Genomic DNA, 17,500 nt, shown 5'->3' on the forward strand with positions numbered 1-17,500 from the left:
CATCCATCCATCCATCCATCCATCTATTTGTCCATTCATCCATCCGTCCATTCATTCATCCATCCATCCATCCATCCATCCATCCATCCATCTATTCGTCCATCCATCCATCCATCCATCCATCCATCTATTCGTCCATTCATCCATCCATCCATCTATTCGTCCATCCATCCATCTATTCATCCATCCATCCATCCATCTATTCGTCCATTCATCCATCCATCCATCCATCTATTCGTCCATCCATCCATCCATCCATCCATCCATCCATCCATCCATCCATCCATCCATCTATTTGTCCATTCATCCATCCATCCATCCATCCATCTATTCGTCCATCCATCCATCTATTCATCCATCCATCTATCTATTCGTCCATCCATCCATCCATCCATCCATCCATCTATTCGTCCATCTATTCGTCCATCCATCCATCTATTCATCCATCCATCCATCCATCTATTCATCCATCCATCCATCCATCCATCCATCCATCTATTCGTCCATCCATCCATCTATTCGTCCATCCATCCATCTATTCATCCATCCATCCATCCATCCATTTATCCATCCATCCAAATATCATCTTGTTAATTTTATGTTTATGTTTGTCTGCATTAAATTAGGAAAAGCCATTCAATCTAAAGCCCAAAAAAAGATGAACTAAAAATGTTTTTACAGTCATTAAACATTGAATCCGGTCAAATTGACCACAAAGATCATATATATATATATATATACAATTTTTTTTTTTTTAAATTAAATAACATTTATTTATTTTGTGTTTATTCTGATTCTGTTCATAATACATGTGACAAATGTGGGTAGCTGACAAAATGAACATGAACAGCAGCTATTTTTATTTTATTTATTTACTTCTTTATTTATTTAATATTTATTTACTCACATCCACATTCCCATTCTGTTCAGATAGTTTATTTATATGTATTTAATTTTTATTTTTATGTTGATATCAAAAAATGTAGGCAAGGCAAAATCAACATTTTAAGTTAAAATGCATATTTCATATTTTCGGTGGTCTAACTGGCCACCAATACTTTTACGTTTGCGTGTCGCCATCAGCGGCTGATTGGCCAATATCAAGTGCTTTGAATATGCATGTGTTGATTAGTGCTCTGTGTAAGTAAAATAATGTGCTGTGAGATCACCCTGATTTACATTTATGTATTTGGCAGACGCTTTTATCCAAAGCGACTTACATTGCATTCAAGTTACACATTTTACATTTTTTTGTCAGTTCTTGCTTTCCCTGGGAGTCGAACCCATGACCTTGGCGTTGCTAGCGCCATGCTCTACTGTTTGAGCTACAGGAAAGCCTTTGATTTGTGTCTGTCATTTCAGAGACGATGATGACATCAACGATGTGGCGTCTATGGCCGGCGTGAACCTCAACGAAGAGAGCGCTCGTATTCTAGCGACCAACTCTGAGCTGGTGGGGACGCAGATCCGCTCCTGTAGAGACGAGGCCTTCCTGCCGCCAGGTCTGTTACACCGGCGGATCCTGGAAACAGGTAGAGCATCTCCACGTTAATACATCAGATGTTTACAGTGCTAAATATATGTTTAGATGAGTATAAAAAGCTCTCACAAGGACACATAAACCCGTCTCGTTGTTCCGTGATGATATGGAGTTATTCTGGACAGCCTGGAGCTTTTAAACGTTCTCTGTTCTTGTAAATGTAGGCCAGTCCACGGTCGCTCTGGGCCACCAGGAGTGTGTGGTGTGTCCTTATTGTTCCACCAAACTCTCACTATATCACTGACCGTTTTTATTATTTACATTTGTGGTTCAGATCTCAAACTGTTTTCACGTTGTTGAAGAGGTCACAACATGGAAAACTGGTTTGCACAAGTCAGTCAATTAGCACAGAAAAATGTCCGACTCATCCTTCCGTGTTTGTGTAAATAACAAAAGGAAAAACACATTGCAAGAGGCACTTGTAATGAAAGCTGAATGTTTGTCTGCCTAGATTCGCATCATATCCGCAATATCTGTCAACATGTTTATTTAACCTGGAACATTCCTCGACATATGCCAGAAGATACACTACCATTCAAAAACTGTCAAAATGTAGAAATAAAAGGCATTTTTCCTTACCCTGATTTTAGCCTCTGATTTGAATGCTGTGTTTGAAGGGGCGTGTCTGCTGTGAGACTTCAGTGTAAACGCCCACTGCTGTGATTGGCCGCTGTGAGACTTCAGTGTAAACGCCCACTGCTGTGATTGGCCGCTGTGAGACTTCAGTGTAAACGCCCACTGCTGTGATTGGCCGCTGTGAGACTTCAGTGTAAACGCCCTCTGCTGTGATTGGCCGCTGTGAGACTTCAGTGTAAACGCCCACTGCTGTGATTGGCCGCTGTGAGACTTCAGTGTAAACGCCCACTGCTGTGATTGGCCGCTGTGAGACTTCAGTGTAAACGCCCACTGCTGTGATTGGCCGCTGTGAGACTTCAGTGTAAACGCCCACTGCTGTGATTGGCTGCTGTGAGACTTCAGTGTAAACGCCCACTGCTGTGATTGGCCGCTGTGAGACTTCAGTGTAAACGCCCACTGCTGTGATTGGCCGCTGTGAGACTTCAGTGTAAACGCCCACTGCTGTGATTGGACACTGTGAGACTTCAGTGTAAACGCCCACTGCTGTGATTGGCCGCTGTGAGACTTCAGTGTAAACGCCCACTGCTGTGATTGGCCGCTGTGAGACTTCAGTGTAAACGCCCACTGCTGTGATTGGCCGCTGTGAGACTTGTGTAAACGCCCACTGCTGTGATTGGCCGCTGTGAGATCACTGGTCTCAGATCAGGAATTAGAATTAACACGGTTACTTACATGTTGTGGCATTACTATCGAGTCCATATCGTAAAAGTCAGTTTGCAAAGCGTGCGCCGAAATCGTGACTGATTTTATTTTTAGTCGCTCTTCTCTCCTCGTCATCTCACTAACACGCCAGTGGGCGGGGCCAAAGTTGCAATGATGAAGTCGATGTTGGCCGTCTTTGGACTGACGAGTAAATTTTCAGTTCTGAAACTTACAGGATATTCTTATAGTATGATGACCTCTAATATGTCAAAAGCTCAAGGAAAATTTGATTTCTCAGTTCATGGCCCCTTTAAAACAACCTCATTTGATTCTCCTTCTGTGATTAGCTTTGTATAGTTTACAAATGACATGCCACAGCATCTCCGATAAGCCAAGCTGATTTACTGATGAATGAAGGACGGTTTCTCTCACTTGATGCAACATTTTCAGACTGGAATCTTCTGGGTTGTCTGAAGGACGTCGAAAGTTATTTCCTCACAAACTAGTTTAAACTAGCACTTGTTCTGTCACCCTCCTGTTCGCTACACATTAGATCTCTCAGTTAAGAGTCAGAAGCCCTAGGGTCTCTGTTTTACCGCGCGTTAGCGTTGGCATCGAGCTGTCGCTGGGAGCGCGCTGTGCGTTAGAAACGTGTAATTCTTCTCAGAGGTGCAGGAGTGTGTGTAGGAGGATGAAGCGCCCCCTGCTGGGCCGCGACGGTGTGGTGTGGTGTCGTTGATGGGCTGCTGGAGAACTCGTAGGTGACAGAAAACCAAGGGAGGCACAAATCCTGCCAGCTCGGCTCAATCTGAGAGAAAGGCACACACACAACCCAACAAAACTCAATGCACACAAATGCCCTCATTCACCCTCGTACACAAAGATCACATCCGTTCAGCCTTTGCTAAACAGTTGTCATGTCTTTTACCTTTAGTCAACATGAATTGTATGCTTTGTGTGTGCATTCCTGCTCAATCAGTAACAAAAAAAGAAGCATACTTTGAATGCAATGCAAGTCACTTTGAATAAAAGCATCTGCCAAATGCGTAAATGTAAATATACTTCATGCATATCACCTTGAGAGGACCAAGACTGCCAAATGAAGACTCCAGCTCTGTCTGTGCAGATTTCCGGTCCTCCTGCAGTGTGTCATGTAACCCGTGTCAGATCAGTAATTTAACCCTGACTGAAGCTTGACTCTTCTGACAGATTGTTTATTGGTGACGTGGAGGAAAAGTTGATGACATTGCAATAAACCTACATTAAGAGATTCACCAAAGAAATGTATCTTTTGCAAAAACTGCTTGATATTAGTTTTATTTTTTTTGGACCAAATAGAAATTCTTCAGTTCATCTAAATCTTTCTTGTGTTTTTTTAAAGAGCCATGGCCTTAAAAAAACTCCTCATGTTTTGCTGCCTAGTGATGCCCTAGCAACGCCCTAGCAACTGCCTTGAATACACTAGCAACCACATAGAAACACCTAAGCAACCACCCTGAATTCCTTGTAAACCGTCTTGAACACTCTAGAAACCACCTAGCAACGCCCTAACCTGGAACACCCTAGCAGCCTCCCTAGCAACACCATAGCAACCACCTTGACTACACTAGCAACCACCTAGCAACACCTAAGCAACCTCCTATAATAACCACCTATAATGCCTTATAAACCATCTTGTACACTCTAGAAACCACCTAACAATGCCATAACAACCACTGGAACAATCTAGCAGCTGCCTAGCGATGCCCTAGCAACCACCTTAAATACACTAGCAACCACATAGCAACACCTAAGCAACAACCTATAATGCCCTATAAACCATCTTGTACACTCTAGAAACCATCTAGCAATGACATAACCACTGGAACAATCTAGCACTTGCCTAGCAATGCCCTAGCAACCACCTTAAATACACTAGCAACCACCTAGCAACATCTAAGCAACCACCCAGAATGCCCTATTAACCATCTTGAACACTATAGAAACCACCTAACAATGCTCAAACAACCACTGGAACAATCTAGCACCTGCCTAGCAATGCCCTAGCAACGCCATAGCAACCACCTTGAATACCATATTAACCATCTCGAACACTCTAGAAATGCTCAATCCACATAGCAATGCCCTAACAACCACTGGAACACCCTAGCAGCTGCCTAGCAATGCCCTAGCAACCACCTTAAATACACAGACAACCACCTAGCAACACCTAAGCAACCACCCAGAATGCCCTATTATCCATCCTGAACACTCTAGAAACCACCTAGCTATGCTCAAACAAACATACAGAGGTCTTTGCCAGTACCCTAGCAACCACCTAGGAACACCATAGCAACCACCGACATCACTCTATCAACAGGGAGCAAATAGAAATTATTCAGTTAATCTAAATCTTTCTTGTGTTTTTTTTTAAAGAGCCGTGGCCTTAAGAAACTCTTCGTTTTGACATTCCTAAGATGTTTTTAGCATTTCCTTTTAACTTGTTCCCTTTTAAGATCTCATTCGGAGTCATTAAGGACACTCTCGGCACGTTTAGCGGCTGATTTAAATAATTGGTGTGATTTACTTAAAATAACAATGGAAGGAGAACTTATGTTAATAGCAAATTAAAGACGGGGATGTTGTAGATAGAAGCACTGTGAAGGTTTGCAGCATTCTTTTAAACTCCAGCACTAATTATCCTTTAAAAGTAAAAGTTGTCAACTCGTGTGAAAGAGCTGTTTTTCTTTTCCCATTTCCTCTTTTTCAAAGGGAAGAAAAATCCCACATTGAAACGCCAATCTCAAATGTTTCTCCTCAGTAGCAGTCGGATGATATAGAGACATTTGCTCTTGTTTCTCAGATGCTTCTCCTGATGGAAAGACACTCGTAATCTCTTATATTTCTCACAAATCTCACAGACTGAGCTCAGATTCATCTACAAAGCGATATTTCCCGGGCCGGGTCGGCCGATATTTCCCACCACTATCCTCGGGACGGGTCGGGCCGATATTTCCCACCACTATCCTCGGGACGGGTCGGCCGATATTTCCCGCCACTATCCTCGGGACGGGTTGGCCGATATTTCCCGCCACTATCCTCGGGCCGGGTCGGCCGATATTTCCCGCCACTATCCTCGGGACGGGTCGGCCGATATTTCCCGCCACTATCCTCGGGACGGGTCGGGCCGATATTTCCCGGCACTATCCTCGGGCCGGGTCGGGCCGATATTTCCCACCACTATCCTCGGGACGGGTCGGCCGATATTTCCCGCCACTATCCTCGGGCCGGGTCGGCCGATATTTCCCGCCACTATCCTCGGGACGGGTCGGCCGATATTTCCCGCCACTATCCTCGGGACGGGTCGGCCGATATTTCCCGCCACTATCCTCGGGCCGGGTCGGCCGATATTTCCCGCCACTATCCTCGGGACGGGTCGGCCGATATTTCCCGCCACTATCCTCGGGACGGGTCGGGCCGATATTTCCCGGCACTATCCTCGGGACGGGTCGGGCCGATATTTCCCACCACTATCCTCGGGACGGGTCGGCCGATATTTCCCGCCACTATCCTCGGGCCGGGTCGGCCGATATTTCCCGCCACTATCCTCGGGACGGGTCGGCCGATATTTCCCGCCACTATCCTCGGGACGGGTCGGGCCGATATTTCCCGGCACTATCCTCGGGCCGGGTCGGGCCGATATTTCCCGCCACTTTCCTCGGGCCGGGTCGGGCCGATATTTCCCGGCACTATCCTTGGGCCGGGTCGGGCCGATATTTCCCGCCACTTTCCTCGGGCCGGGTTGGCCGATATTTCCCGCCACTATCCTCGGGCCGGGTCGGCCGATATTTCCCGCCACTATCCTCGGTCCAGGTTGGGCCGATATTTCCCGCCACTATCCTCGGGACGGGTCGGGCCGATATTTCCCGCCACTATCCTCGGGCCGGGTCGGCCGATATTTCCCGCCACTATCCTCGGGCCGGGTCGGCCCGATATTTCCCGCCACTATCCTCGGGCCGGGTCAGGCCAATATTTCCCGCCACTATCCTCGGGCCGGGTCGGCCGATATTTCCCGCCACTATCCTCGGGACGGGTCAGGCCGATATTTCCCGCCACTATCCTCGGGCCGCGTCGGGCCGATATTTCCCACCACTATCCTCGGGCCGGGTTGGGCCGATAATTCCCGCCACTATCTTCGGGCCGGGTCGGCCGATATTTCCCGCCACTATCCTCGGGCCGGGTCGGCCGATATTTCCCGCCACTATCTTCGGGCCGGGTCGGCCGATATTTCCCGCCACTATCCTCGGGCCGGGTCGGGCCTATATTTCCTGCCACTATCCGCGGGCCGATATTTCCCACCACTATCATCGGGCCAGGTTGGGCCGATAATTCCCGCCACTATCTTCGGGCCGGGTCGGCCGATATTTTCCGCCACTATCCTCGGGCCGGGTCGGGCCTATATTTCCTGCCACTATCCGCGGGCCGATATTTCCCACCACTATCATCGGGCCAGGTCGGGCCGATATTTCCCACCACTATCCTCGGGCCAGGTTGGGCCGATAATTCCCGCCACTATCTTCGGGCCGGGTCGGCCGATATTTCCCGCCACTATCCTCGGGCCGGGTCGGGCCTATATTTCCTGCCACTATCCGCGGGCCGATATTTCCCACCACTATCATCGGGCCAGGTCAGGCCGATATTTCCCGCCACTATCCTCGGGCCGGGTCGGGCCGATAATTCCCGCCACTATCTTCGGGCCGGGTCGGCCGATATTTCCCGCCACTATCCTCGGGCCGGGTCGGGCCTATATTTCCTGCCACTATCCGCGGGCCGATATTTCCCACCACTATCATCGGGCCAGGTCGGGCCGATATTTCCCACCACTATCCTCGGGCCAGGTCAGGCCGATATTTCCCGCCACTATCCTCGGGCCGGGTCGGGCCTATATTTCCTGCCACTATCCGCGGGCCGGGTCGGGCCTATATTTCCTGCCACTATCCGCGGGCCGATATTTCCCACCACTATCATCGGGCCAGGTCGGGCCGATATTTCCCACCACTATCCTCGGGCCGGGTCGGGCCGATATTTCCCGCCACTATCTTTGGGCCGGGTCAGGCCGATATTTCCCGCCACTATCTTTGGGCCGGGTCAGGCCGATATTTCCCGCCACTATCATCGGGCCAGGTCGGGCCGATATTTCCCGCCACTATCTTTGGGCCGGGTCAGGCCGGGTCAGGCCGATATTTCCCGCCACTATCTTTGGGCCGGGTCAGGCCGGGTCAGGCCGATATATCCCGCCACCATCTTCGGGCCGGGTCTGGCCGATATTTCCCACCACTATCATCGGGCCAGGTCGGGCCGATATTTCCCGCCACTATCTTTGGGCCGGGTCAGGCCGATATATCCCGCCACCATCTTCGGGCCGGGTCAGGCCGATATTTCCCACCACTATCATCGGGCCAGGTCGGGCCGATATTTCCCGCCACTATCTTTGGGCCGGGTCAGGCCGGGTCAGGCCGATATTTCCCGCCACTATCTTTGGGCCGGGTCAGGCCGATATTTCCCACCACTATCATCGGGCCGGGTCAGGCCGATATTTCCCGCCACTATCTTTGGGCCGGGTCAGGCCGGGTCAGGCCGATATTTCCCGCCACTATCTTTGGGCCGGGTCAGGCCGGGTCAGGCCGATATATCCCGCCACCATCTTCGGGCCGGGTCTGGCCGATATTTCCCCCCACTATCTTCGGGCCGATATTTCCTGCCACTATCCTCGGGCATTATAAAAATAACATTATAATATTTAAACATAAATATTAAACAAAATACATTGTTTAATGTCTACAACAAGTATGCAGTACAGATAAATGTCATGTCTGAGCGGGATTTGAGTGAAAGTTGTTTTACCGGGGAGCGGTTCATGAGTGTGTGAGTACATTTGTGTGTGTTTGGGTGTATATAAGTGTGTGTGAGTATGGTATAGAGTGGATTATTTAGCTGAGCATCACACCGGTCCGCTTTGCTCCTGAAGGTGATGACACATGGGGCAACTTTTTTGAGCAATGTTGCTTGGCCACTTTCCCATTGGGAATGGGCAACAAATTACTATCTGGATACTTTAGATCGGTCATGGGCCCTGTGTCTTACCTGGTTGCCCAGTAACATTGCTCAAAAGTTGACCTGTGTATCATCACCATTACAGGCTCGTTCTTGTCAGAACGCCCACGTATTAAAAAATGGTCGGCTTTAAATCGGGCTCATAATTACAGTTAATGTGTCGGCCCGGGCTTGATTTTTTTTTAATAAGCTCTAATTTAGTGTATGACATTGTGTCTGTCTAAGAAATGTTAGGAGAAACAACTGAGACAAAGTTGCTTGTTTAAGTCTCCTGAGCTCTTCTGGGTGGTTGGATCAGGTTTGCTGACCTTCCAAACCACAGAGGCTCATCCAAACTCATTTTTCGGAAACTTCAGGAAATCAGGTTTGAAAATGAGCCACAGAAGCAGCAAAACCTCTCAGCATATTTGTGTTTTAAGTGCAGGTCGTGTCAGTTCACCATAACAACCCTTTATTTTCTCAACACACATTGGACCTTTTTGTGGAGGATTTATAAGATAGGACAGATGTAATTTTCTCTTGCTGGACTTCCTTCCAAACATCTGCGTGGTGATGTGTTTTGTTTGATTGCTGATATTTTCATAACATCTGCATCTGCGTCTTTCTTGTTTCAGCTAAGAAGTTTGGAGTGACGGATGTACCGCTGGAGGCTGTGAACTTCATTTCTCACGCCACCCAGTCCAGATTACGGACAGTGCTGGAGAAGGTTTCGTCCATCGCCCAGCACAGAATGGACTCGTGTAAGGTACGGGACGGGATCAGGGCTTAAGAGAGGCTTGTATTCTGTGCTGCTGTAAATAGTTTTCCTACAAATGACACAAACATCGTTTTAGTGTCACAAACACACACTGTTTCATTCATCTGCTCACTAATTCAATCATTAACATGAAAATCATTTGCTGTTTAACACTTAAAATATCTGTGAAAACATCAGATTTGAAGAGAGAGAAACAATTATTTTTTTATAAACACTTTACATGAAGTTCTATACAGTATGTTAACATTAGTCATGCATTGGGTATTTATTCATTTGTTTATTTGTGTATGCAATGCCCTAACAACCACTGGAACACTCTAGCAACCACCGTGAATGCACTAGCAACCACATAACAACACCTAAGCAACCACCCAGAATGCCCTATAAACCATCTTTAACACTCTAGAAACCACCTAGCAATGCCCTAACAACCACTGGAGCACACTAGCAGCTGCCTAGTGATGCCCTAGCAACCACCCTGAATATACTAGCAACCACATAGCAACACCTAAACAACCACCCAGAATGCCCTATAAACCATCTTGAACACTCTAGAAACCACCTAGCAATGCCTAACAACCACTGGAGCACACTAGCAGCTGCCTAGTGATGCCCTAGCACGCCCTAGCAACCACCGTGATTTCACTATCAACCACCTAAGCAACACCTAAGCAACCGCCCAGAATGCCCTTTAAACCATTGTGAACACTCTACAAACCACCTAGCAATGCCTTAACAACCACTGGAACAATCTAGCACATGCCTAGTGATGCCCTAACAACTCCCTAGCAACCACCTTGAATACACTATCAACCACATAGCAACCACCCAGAATGCCATATAAACCATCTTGAACACTCTAGAAACCACCTGACAATGCCCTAACAACCACTGGAGCACACTAGCAGCTGCCTAGTGATGCCCTAACAACTCCCTAGCAACCACCTTGAATACACTAGCAACCACATAACAACACCTAAGCAACCACCCAAAATGCCCTATAAACCATCTTGAACACTCTAGAAACCACCTATCAATGCCCTAACAACCACTGGAACACACTAGCAGCTGCCTTTCTGCAAGAACCAATGAGGCTCTTTCTTGTGTTACGCATCACGTTTGAGCTTCTGCAAGAACCAATGAGGTTCATTCTCGTGTTACGCATCACGTTTGAGCTTCTGCAAGAACCAATGAGGTTCATTCTCGTGTTACGCATCACGTTTGAGCTTCAGCAAGAACCAATGAGGTTCATTCGCGTGTTACGCATCACGTTTGAGCTTCAGCAAGAACCAATGAGGTTCATTCGAGTGTTACGCATCACGTTTGAGCTTCAGCAAGAACCAATGAGGTTCATTCTCGTGTTACGCATCACGATCGAGCTTCAGCAAGAACCAATGAGGTTCATTCTCGTGTTACGCATCACATTTGAGCTTCAGCAAGAACCAATGAGGTTCATTCTCGTGTTACGCATCACATTTGAGCTTCAGCAAGAACCAATGAGGTTCATTCTCGTGTTACGCATCACGTTTGAGCTTCAGCAAGAACCAATGAGGTTCATTTGCGTGTTACGCATCACGTTTGAGCTTCAGCAAGAACCAATGAGGTTCATTCTCGTGTTACGCATCACATTTGAGCTTCAGCAAGAACCAATGAGGTTCATTCTCGTGTTACGCATCACATTTGAGCTTCAGCAAGAACCAATGAGGTTCATTCTCGTGTTACGCATCACATTTGAGCTTCAGCAAGAACCAATGAGGTTCATTCTCGTGTTACGCATCACGTTTGAGCTTCAGCAAGAACCAATGAGGTTCATTCGCGTGTTACGCATCACGTTTGAGCTTCAGCAAGAACCAATGAGGTTCATTCGCGTGTTACGCATCACGTTTGAGCTTCAGCAAGAACCAATGAGGTTCATTCTCGTGTTACGCATCACGTTTGAGCTTCAGCAAGAACCAATGAGGTTCATTCGCGTGTTACGCATCACGTTTGAGCTTCAGCAAGAACCAATGAGGTTCATTCTCGTGTTACGCATCACGTTTGAGCTTCAGCAAGAACCAATGAGGTTCATTCTCGTGTTACGCATCACGTTTGGGCTTCAGCAAGAACCAATGAGGTTCATTCGCGTGTTACGCAGCACGTTTGGGCTTCAGCGAGAACCAATGAGGTTCATTCTCGTGTTACGCAGCACGTTTGAGCTTCAGCGAGAACCAATGAGGTTCATTCTCGTGTTACGCATCACGTTTGAGCTTCAGCAAGAACCAATGAGGTTCATTCGCGTGTTACGCATCACGTTTGAGCTTCAGCAAGAACCAATGAGGTTCATTCTCGTGTTACGCGTCACATTTGAGCTCCAGCAAGAACCAATGAGGTTCAGTCTCGTGTTACGCATCACGTTTGAGCTTCAGCAAGAACCAATGAGGTTCATTCTCGTGTTACGCATCACGTTTGAGCTTCAGCAAGAACCAATGAGGTTCATTCTCGTGTTACGCATCACGTTTGGGCTTCAGCAAGAACCAATGAGGTTCATTCGCGTGTTACGCAGCACGTTTGGGCTTCAGCGAGAACCAATGAGGTTCATTCTCGTGTTACGCAGCACGTTTGAGCTTCAGCGAGAACCAATGAGGTTCATTCTCGTGTTACGCATCACGTTTGAGCTTCAGCGAGAACCAATGAGGTTAATTCTCGTGTTACGCATCACGATTGAGCTTCTGCGAGAACCAATGAGGTTAATTCTCGTGTTACGCAGCACGATTGAGCTTCAGCGAGAACCAATGAGGTTAATTCTCGTGTTACGCAGCACGTTTGGGCTTCAGCGAGAACCAATGAGGTTCATTCTCGTGTTACGCAGCACGTTTGAGCTTCAGCGAGAACCAATGAGGTTCATTCTCGTGTTACGCATCACGATTGAGCTTCAGCGAGAACCAATGAGGTTCATTCTCGTGTTACGCATCACGATTGAGCTTCAGCGAGAACCAATGAGGTTCATTCTCGTGTTACGCATCACGATTGAGCTTCAGCGAGAACCAATGAGGTTCATTCTCGTGTTACGCATCACGATTGAGCTTCTGCAAGAACCAATGAGGTTCATTCTCATGTTACGCATCACGTTTGAGCTTCAGCTAGAACCAATGAGGTTAATTCTCGTGTTACGCATCACGATTGAGCTTCAGCGAGAACCAATGAGGTTCATTCTCGTGTTACACATCACGATTGAGCTTCTGCAAGAACCAATGAGGTTCATTCTCATGTTACGCATCACGTTTGAGCTTCTGCAAGAACCAATGAGGTTCATTCTCGTGTTACGCATCACGTTTGAGCTTCTGCAAGAACCAATGAGGTTCATTCTCGTGTTACGCATCACGATTGAGCTTCTGCAAGAACCAATGAGGTTCATTCTCGTGTTACGCATCACGATTGAGCTTCTGCAAGAACCAATGAGGTTCATTCTCGTGTTACTTATCACGATTGAGCTTCAGCTAGAACCAATGAGGTTCATTCTCGTGTTACGCATCACGTTTGAGCTCCAGCGAGAACCAATGAGGTTCATTCTCGTGTTACGCATCACGATTGAGCTTCTGCAAGAACCAATGAGGTTCATTCTCGTGTTACGTATCACGATTGAGCTTCTGCAAGAACCAATGAGGTTCATTCTCGTGTTACGCATCACGTTTGAGCTTCCGCGAGAACCAATGAGGTTCATTCTCGTGTTACGCATCACATTTGAGCCTCAGCGAGAACCAATGAGGTTCATTCTCGTGTTACGCATCACGTTTGAGCTTCAGCGAGAACCAATGAGGTTCATTCTCGTGTTACGCATCACATTTGAGCTTCAGCGAGAACCAATGAGGTTCATTCTCGTGTTACGCATCACATTTGAGCCTCAGCGAGAACCAATGAGGTAATTCTCGTGTTACGCATCACGTTTGAGCTTCCGCGAGAACCAATGAGGTTTATAATCGTGTTACGCATCACATTTGAGCTTACATGATCAATGTTTATATATGAATAAAAGCCTAAATTAAATCTGTTCATCATATAAAGCGATCGTGTCTCTTCATAAAATTTGGACTTAATCGCTCAATTCATATGCATTCGATTTGCAATATATTTATGAATTTTTTGATAAATTGGTAGTTGCGTAGCTTTAAGTTGAGGGACAGAAATCTCTTCAAAAATATCTTCATTTCTGTTCCAAAGATGAACGAAAGTCTTACGGGTTTGGAACGACATGAGGGTGAGTTCGACAGGATTATCATTTTTGAGTGAACTAACTCTTTAACACACACAATCGTATTGTAAAGTGTTGCTGAAATACTGCTGTTGAAGTGGAAACTTTTGGGCACATAAATGACAAAGAGACAGAAGCAGCCAGGTAAACAATTCAATATTCAAACCCACAGCCAGAGAGTCCAACACATGCTTTATCCGCACAGAGCAGCGCTCGTTCAAGAGCCTCGCATTAACGGGAACCCAAGATGAACAAAACAAACCAACAAAGGAGGAAAAGCAGGTGGCGGAGCTGTTTAAAAGCTGTTTATTTGTGTACATGGCGAGTAGTTTAACGGAGAGGAAAGCTGTCACGGACGCATGTTTTGTTTTTTTGTTTTTCTGTTTGGTGTGTGTTGTGGCTTTTTTGTTTTGTTGGTTTGCGTCTGCCTCTCTCCGCGCGCTGGTTTATAAATGAGCCGTGTGCGCCCGTGTGAAGAAACTCTGTTGACATCAGCAAAAAACAAGATCGTCCTGACTTCATAGCCAACAAAGGACAGGAGAGATGGAGACAGGGATGAGAGGAGAGACGAGCTTGTCAGAAAATGAAAAGAAGCAAGGATAGCGCAGGAAGTGCACAAAACAATCGAGGTCGCATTCTGAAGTAAACATGTTTTTTGCGTCAGTCCCGTAAACTTCCGTCTCACCTGCCTAATACGAAGGTTTTCATCACGATTGAGTCATAATAAACACTCATAAATAAGTTAAAATGTGTTTACGAGCATCAGAACTTTTGGTTAAACGCCTCATGACCTCTTTCTCTCTGTGTCTCTTCAGGAAGACGAGTGGTACGAGCAGGCGACTGATGTGCGTTCGCAGCTCAAGTTTTTCGAGCAGTTGGAACGGATGGAGAAGCAGAGGAAAGATGAGCGAGAGCGAGAGATTCTCCTCCGAGCAGCGAAGGTAATCTCTCAGATCCTCACACAAACGCTAATGACGGGATCTCAGCTGGAGAAGCTCAGAAATCCTTCACCTTGCTGCAAACTGGACAAATAAACGAGCCAGATCCCCCACGCTTATTCGCTTTAATATTATTCAAGGGTGTAGGTTTGATTTTGAAAGGAAGCTGAGGATTCAGGAAATTAACAGGATGGTGGTTTTTAGTCTATATTGGCCTTAACAATATGTTAATTCATTAATTATATAATGTCACAGATGTATTGTTCCTTGCTTTTTGAATAACAGACATTAACTGTTGTGATAACGTTTCACATCAATATTGTCCACACACACACACACACACACACACACACACACACACACACACACACACACACACACACACACACACACACACACACGTACACGTACACACACACACACACACACACACACACACACACACACACACACACACACACACACACACACACACACACACACACACACACACACACACTAACCCTACCCCTACCCCTAAACCTGTCCATCACACACACACACACACACACACACACACACACACACACACACACACACACACACACACACACACACACACACACACACACACACACTAACCCTACCCCTAAACCTGTCCATCACACACACACACACACACACACACACACACACACACACACACACAAACCCTTCTCCTAAACCTGCCCATCATACACACATACACACACACACACACACACACACACACACACATACACACACACACACACACACACTAACCCTACCCCTAAACCTGTCCATCACACACACACACACACACACACACACACAGACACACACACAGACACACACACACACACACACACACACACACACACACACTTTCTCACACACACTTTCTCACACACACACACACACACACACACACACACACACACACACACACACACACACACACACACACACACACACACACACACACACACACACACACACACACACACACACACACTAACCCTACCCCTAAACCTGTCCATCACACACACACACTAACCCTACCCCTAAACCTGTCCATCACACACACACCCTCAGGATCACACACACACACACCCACACACACACACACACACACACACACACACACACACACACACTAACCCTACCCCTAAACCTGTCCATCACACACACACACACTAACCCTACCCCTAAACCTGTCCATCACACACACACCCTCAGGATCACACACACACACACACACACACACACACACACACACACACACACACACACACACACACACACACACACACACACACACACACACACACACACACACACACACACACACACACTAACCCTACCTCTAAACCTGCCCATCTGACACACACACACACAAACTGTCCCTGAATCAATATGTGACGCGTTTTGCCCTGTATTTTCGTGCACAGAACTGTTCATTTCTCCCTTCCTTACCGCATCTAGGTTTCGGAGGAGCTTTGTCACTTCGAACTACCAAAAGTAACTACGGCCTCTCACAAGTTACAAAGAATAAACTAATTCAATCAGTTTAGCGATGTGGGTTCATGAGCCGTGAATCAATTAACCGTTTGTGTACCAGGATTCGTAATTTTTTTATCTAAATGAGATGTTTCCTGGTTAAATAATACATTAAAATCACAAGACAAAATCGGACAACAGTGGTTATATATAAATATATAACAACAAATTGGGACAAATCAGTGTCACTGGATATTGGTGGGGGCACATCCCTAGCGTCACTACTAAATTAGTTCGCTTGTGTCAGTTCTAAAATCTATTTCTGCGTAGTGAAATTAGTGGCATTATTAAATTGTATGATGTTTATTTATTGCCATTTTATCGGCCATTAGTTCCCCTGATCTCTAGATCGATTATTAGGACCCATAAATCAATGAACATTAAAAATGCAGTGTACTTGGGTTCATGAATAGATGAAAAGTTAGTAATTAATTAAATCATAAACATGTAAAATTAAAACAAAGAATGAAGTTTTAAATAAAACGTGTTTACCGGCATGTCATGTGACCATTAACCGATATCAAAGAACCGTGAACATGCAAATGTGGTGTTAAATTATTGAAATATTACCGTCTTTAAGTCCAATTTTCACTATGAACTAGTTGTTTATTAGCATGCATATTACTAGGATATTGGCTATATATTAGTACTTATAAAGCACATATTAATGTATGATCATATTCTACATCCCTTAATCCTACTTAAAACTACCGTACTAACTATTAATAAGCAGTTATTAGGAGTTTATTGAGGCAAAAGTCATAGTTAATAGTGAGAATTGGACCCTAGACTAAAGTGTGACCAGGTTTTTATAACACACCATGTTTATAAGCATCATTCCAGGTATTTTGCATGAAATTAAGTAAATGTAGTCATTATCAGATGCCTGAATTTGGCAATTATTAAAGTTAATTGCAAGAACATAGTGTGATTCACTTTCGTTCAGGTATGAGAATAGACGTTTCTTCTCTTTTAGGTCATGACAAGTCGGAAATTCATCTGGGATTTTCCTTGCTTTGTCACTCTTAATGTAAATAAACCTTTAGTGCAGGGTTATTATAGTTAACGAAAACATTTTCGCCATTTGAAGTCAAATAAAATGTAAC

The 17,500-nt window shown here is 46.0% G+C and overlaps 1 protein-coding gene across 2 annotated transcripts in view; it reads left to right on the top strand.

The window, feature by feature from the left end:
• The window catches only part of LOC307131847 (transcription initiation factor TFIID subunit 4), a 168,359-nt gene that overhangs the window by 56,164 nt on the left and 94,695 nt on the right, over positions 1 to 17,500 (top strand). For both annotated transcript variants that reach the window (XM_079825820.1, XM_079825821.1), the window contains 3 exons: positions 1,363 to 1,532; positions 9,526 to 9,656; positions 14,712 to 14,837. In XM_079825820.1, the coding sequence (XP_079681946.1) occupies positions 1,363 to 1,532; positions 9,526 to 9,656; positions 14,712 to 14,837 (427 nt within the window). The remainder of the gene's footprint in view (positions 1 to 1,362; positions 1,533 to 9,525; positions 9,657 to 14,711; positions 14,838 to 17,500) is intronic.

The sequence above is a fragment of the Gobio gobio genome (genome assembly GCF_949357685.1).
Source record: "Gobio gobio genome assembly, chromosome: 9".
In the NCBI taxonomy this organism is placed as follows: Eukaryota; Metazoa; Chordata; class Actinopteri; order Cypriniformes; family Gobionidae; genus Gobio; species Gobio gobio.